This window comes from Larimichthys crocea, unplaced genomic scaffold, assembly GCF_000972845.2.
Source record: "Larimichthys crocea isolate SSNF unplaced genomic scaffold, L_crocea_2.0 scaffold45489, whole genome shotgun sequence".
In the NCBI taxonomy this organism is placed as follows: Eukaryota; Metazoa; Chordata; class Actinopteri; family Sciaenidae; genus Larimichthys; species Larimichthys crocea.
The window spans coordinates 1-5,463 of record NW_020855923.1 but is presented as its reverse complement, the minus strand read 5'-3'; the positions used below and the strand labels follow the sequence as shown (position 1 = coordinate 5,463).

General features: G+C 38.2%; 1 protein-coding gene across 1 annotated transcript; it reads left to right on the top strand.

Moving 5' to 3' along the window:
* The first annotated feature begins 1,919 nt into the window (after positions 1-1,919).
* Positions 1,920-5,276, top strand: LOC113745103 (deoxyribonuclease-1-like). The gene is made up of 5 exons (XM_027276576.1): positions 1,920-2,025; positions 2,615-2,753; positions 3,093-3,189; positions 3,390-3,468; positions 5,108-5,276. Exons 2-5 carry the CDS (start codon positions 2,616-2,618, stop codon positions 5,274-5,276), a joined length of 483 nt encoding a protein of 160 aa, XP_027132377.1. The 5' UTR covers positions 1,920-2,025; position 2,615.
* Positions 5,277-5,463: the final 187 nt, after the last annotated feature.

The following is a 5,463-nucleotide window of genomic DNA, read 5'->3' as shown; positions in this document are numbered from 1 at the left end:
AATTGTCGACAGGCTTCAGTTTTGTTCACAGTTCAGTTTTGACAGCAAATGTTGTTTTTTATTGTAAGATTCCAATTTGGCACAGAAACCCTGTGAACTTGGCTCAGCAGAGCAAAAAAAGTTTCCATCACACCTCGATCCTTAAATCAACTCTCTTTATCACGTATTCATGCCATCTGTGGCCTTCTCATCGCTACTGCAAATACTGCAGGTGAAAATAGCCTCTATTGATCATCCGCACACTCGTTTATGAGGTCAGTGTGCTTTGAGCAGCTCAAATCATAAATATAAAAAGAATAACATTTTATAATACAAGTTCATTCTGTGATTAAATTGTAGACTTCAGCATTTTAATATGTATTTCTACATGCAATAGTATGTAAAACATATAGAAAAAATGTGAGCATTTATTACACAATTGAAAGTTTTTAAGGTTCATATTTGGAAGAGAATTCTTCTCTATTTGATTTTTTTTTTGGAAATATGATGCATTTCTTATTTTTAATGCATTAGACATATATTTTAAAGCATCATCTCTTATTTCTATAATGTTTGTCAAAAAGTTATTACAGCTACTGTTTTCATCATCATTTTATATATATATATAATGTGTGTGTGTATATATATATATATATATATATATATATAATATATATATATAATAACAAAGTTGCATTTGCAGATGGCTTACCCCGCCTGGCAACTCCACTTTTGGCAATGTTTCAGCTTTCAGTGGCACTTTTCATCTCTTTTTCCGAATCAGCTTTCTTGGCTGAGTATGTGTACACATTCAAGGAATTTGAGTCTGGTTTTATGTCGTGCTCGGTTCCCAGAAATAGAGATATAAACTGATGAAAGGCAGACTGCTGAAAACATTCTGTGTAGTGCCAGACAGACATTTAAAACAGACATATTAAATGAACAAATATAAGTCAAAAAAGCATAAAACTATGGACTATTATGGCCATACAAGTAAATGAAAAAAGAGCTACATACAGTGTAAATGTAAATAAATATGCAAATAAATAAATATTGAGTGCATATACATATGAAGTGGGTGGTTATGTGGACATGTACATGATACAAACAGTGTGCATTAAACTGTAAATATAGAATCTACAGTTTGTAGATGAGTGGATGCTCTTGTGTTATTCAACTGTTCATCAGAGTGATGGCATGCAGACAGAAACTGTGTCTGGTTGTTGTATCTGAGAGTTAGCAATATATATTCTCACCATAAAAACAAAGTTAACACATTGACTCCCAATTCTGTGTACAGCTGATGCCGATGGGCACGGTGCAGCCCCACAAAGATACAAACTGGGACTACTAACTAGAATTGAATTACACTGTGACTACTTTTTAAAATACCCATAGTCAATAATTACACAAGACAGACACAAGGCCGGCAGGCTTAGACTATATGCATATATTTATTTTACAGCCTGTACAACCTGTTAGAACATTGGAGTTGGTGAGAAAAAGGCTGAAAAAGGAGCTTTCCGAGCCTTGTCTTGGTGGTAGTGTGCTGTCAGTAAAAAGTAATGACTATCGTTGTCTAATAAACGTCAAGAAAAGTATATTTGTATGCGTCCTTAAATGCTTCTGATAGGACAAAACACAATAATAAATCACCTTTTTTGGGGATTACCAAGTAATCCCCAAAAACTGTGAAGCCCTGCAAATATTACCTTGTAGTAACACTGCAGACACAGCATGTCACCGTATGAGTTAAAGAAGTTAAAACGCATACATTGTAGCCTACATCCACACACCAAACTGTCATCACCAGAGTCACTTTTGCTCGAGAGCTAAGGACCTCCATGGATGGGCTCGTACTCCATCCATAACACACCTCCTTCTCCGCAGCCCTCCCCATGTCACATGCACTCGCAGGTAAATAAAAACCTCAGGAGAGACTCTATCAGTGGTTCTGTAGAGGAGTCTCTGGTATTCACACAAGCAAGCCTCTGTGCTCCGTTAACAACAGGCCTCCTCCGTCACCGCACAGACTCACAGAAACAGGTAGATATGAACCTTGGACTCTTCTTTGAGGCAGAAACAGCAGATCCAAGCTGACACTGTGACACATGATCATTTTGACTTGCTTTCCTGTTTTTTCTTACAATAACATGGATGTATTGTTCAGTAACAATACTACAGACCTGTGTGTTGTTTAGAATTACAATTCTCCAGAGTGTGTAACACTATACATGTTAATGTGGGACTGGGTCTGCTTTATTTTGTATTCCATGTTTCCTTAAAAGTCAATCACAGTACTTCATGTTCCATGACACAGGGTATGTTTTTTTGTTAATGCACACTAACAATAGGATAATTACATAGATAGGTTACCAGACCAGATCGTCCGCTTTCTATTTCCATCACAACCTTTGTCAAAGAATTACTTCCAAACCAGTAGAACCAGGGCCTCTGCAAAAAAAAAAAAGCATGACGTCAGGATCATGTTGTCATGTGTCCAGGGGTGCAGGTGTTACGTCTTTCTCTCACTCCCACAGTCAGGTCAAAGGAAAAAGAGACGTTCAGGGTCCACCACAGTGTAAATGCAGATTCAATAACACGTTTCTTTAAATATCTGACTTCTTTGTCACAGGATGCGTTCGTTGTGTGCTTTGGGTCTCTTTTTGGCTCTGCTGCATCTTTCCAGCTCTCTGCGGCTGGCAGCCTTCAACATCAAGTCATTCGGAGACAAGAAATCCTCCAACGTGACTCTGATGGACATCATTAGCACGGTCTGAAACCGCTTTCCTTCTTTTCTTAGAGAGTATCACAGATCACAAAAACCCACATGTGAGAAAAAAAACACAAGGTTTGGCTTTGTTGGTAGCACATTAGAAATATAAGAATGGAATTTAGTTGAATACTGGTACACTTGGAGATTAAAGGAGCACTTCAGCTATTTTCATTTTGTTTATTTTACATCCATTACGTTGGGGGACTCACAAAAGATTAAAAACTTTTAAAAAAGAAGTAGTAGGCTTAGATATTTAGAATTTTAGTACTTAGTACTGTATGGAAAAAAGACACACGCTTTCATCAGATGTGTTTAGTTTGTTTGTTCGTTTTTTCAGATTGTCCACCGCTATGACATCATTCTGATCCAGGAGGTCAGAGACAGCGACCTGTCGGCAACCAAAAGACTCATGGAGCACGTCAACAAGTTAGACATGACGACACACCTCACACAGAGCACACACTCTATTATTACACAGAACACGGTGAACAAAACGTGGTGTGTAGTCTGCAGTGAGGTGGACAGCTCATGAAGTCACTTTATGATATATGATAACAGAATGATGCTCTTCTGTATCTGTGTGTGTGTGTGTGTGTGTGTGTGTGTGTGTGTGTGTGTGTGTGTGTGTGTGTGTGTCAGCCCGAGTACAGTCACATCGTCAGCGAGCCTCTGGGCCGCAGCTCCTATAAAGAGAGATACCTCTTCCTCTACAGGTACACACAGACTGTGTGTGTGTGTGTCTCTGAACAATGACTGCCAGAACCACAATCCTATGATTATGTAATAGTAGCCGCACATGATTGTTAATCTGTACCAGTGGGTACTGTATATTATAATCTATGCTAATATGTTTTGTATTTATCTTAAACTGAAAAGTAACCAGTGACTAGTGACAGAAGTATGAATATCTCATAATTGTACTGAAGTGGAGTACTCGAGTACAAGTACTTAGTTACTTTTCCTCACTGGTTTTATAAAAGATAAGAGCAGACTGGTATTTGAGATAAATATGTCAGCAAAGTGTCACACAATTGCACATCAGCCATAAATGCTGTCTCTATGGAGTAATACAGTAATGATATGGTTATTAAACGTTTTACTCATAATACATTTCCTTGGGATAAAATCCATATTAAATACAGTATGTGACAAATCTGGTTGTTGAATTCAAGTAAAATGATTCTATAAACTACTGACAACATTTCGATCACACTGACTTGCAGAAAATGCAACTCGTCAATTAACAAGAGATGTAGTGTTTGCAGACCTTGAGTAGCAATAATACAAAAGTTCATTTATAAACAACATGATGCTTTATCTTATGAAGATTCAGAATTAACTCTAATTTTTATTGACAGCTTCCATGTGTCTTAGGGCTTTGTGTGTTTTTATGCTGCCGCTTTTTAAAATTTGAAGTATGGAAGAAAGCTGACACGGACTATGCGGATGCACAGGGCCTCGTAGCCAACAGGGGGCCCCCCCAGCTGCAAGGAGAATTAATTAAGAAGTACCTGTCTTCACCTGTACCTGTTTGTAGACGTTACGTGTCAGCAGACGTCACTCAGCCCGGCCCAAAGATGATTTTGACTTGATTACCCCACAAAAACAGTCACAGCTTAGTTTTAAAACAGATTATATATTTAAGCATATAAAAACACAATAAATGGGGGGGTTTACCTAGCTAACATAAAGACAGGTACTTTCTCCCAAAATGTATCGATAATATAAAATAAAATAGATTTCTTTTTTGAGCAGCAAAGTCAGGTCTGCTTTATCTTTCTTTGAGGAGGATAATGAAAACACGAGGCTGTGATCATACAGATTCAGAACACAAAATTTGTGATCATGTTGTACAGTTACATATGGTTCCTTTTACAACATAACTATTATTCTTATTGTTGGTTTGTTTTCCATGTTTGCTGGTTTCATGTATTTTTATTCAAGGTAGCTTTTGCTGATGTCTGTTGATCTTGTGCAGTGGCCTGAAACCACAATCAGGGTGTTACAGTGTTAAGTTTACTACATGTTACTAGTGTTTAGAAACGGCCCTGCTGTCTCCCACTGAACTTAACCCACTATCCTCTTTTTACTGGTATTAAATAAGATTTGATTCAGGTGATCACCTCAATCAATTCCTCATTAAGTATGATGAGGTGTTCCTGTGTTCAGCTGACATTAGAGTAGAATGACAGTCATACATGTAGAGAGGCAGATTTTTATCTTATCCCAGAGCTGTACATTCATTCACATATTCAGGAGTAGACGCCTCCTGTCCCCTAGTGGACACTGTTACACTGTTAGTCTAGACCATCACATTAAAACATGTGGTGAAGCAGTATCTGTTGTCTCCAGGGAGCAGGCGGTGTCCGTGGTTAAAAGCTACACCTACGATGACGGCTGCGAGCCCTGTGGCACAGACACCTTCAACAGAGAGCCCTTCGTCGTCATGTTCACCTCCAAAAGTACTTACAAGCCATGGAAAAAGGGTACTGTCTTTTTTTTTACCATCAGACACCAGTGATGTAGATTTTCTCATTTATTTGATGGTAAGCTGAGGCCTAAGACACTCTAAGGTTATAAGATCTGCTGGTCACCAACACCCCTTTAAAAACAAAGTCATACTATAGAGGATTCATATCAGCCAAATAGGGTTGTTAACTTTAGTTTAAAGGGCAGTAAGCTCATGATTTATGTCTGCCCTATCCAAA

Coding starts and splice junctions, on each gene's coding strand:
- LOC113745103 (XM_027276576.1), top strand. CDS start 2,616: ATGCGTTCGTTGTGTGCTTTGGGTCTCTTTTTGGCTCTGCTGCATCTT. Junction 2,754..3,092: donor TGATGGACATCATTAGCACG/GTCTGAAACCGC, acceptor TCGTTTTTTCAG/ATTGTCCACCGCTATGACAT. Junction 3,469..5,107: donor AGATACCTCTTCCTCTACAG/GTACACACAGAC, acceptor TGTTGTCTCCAG/GGAGCAGGCGGTGTCCGTGG.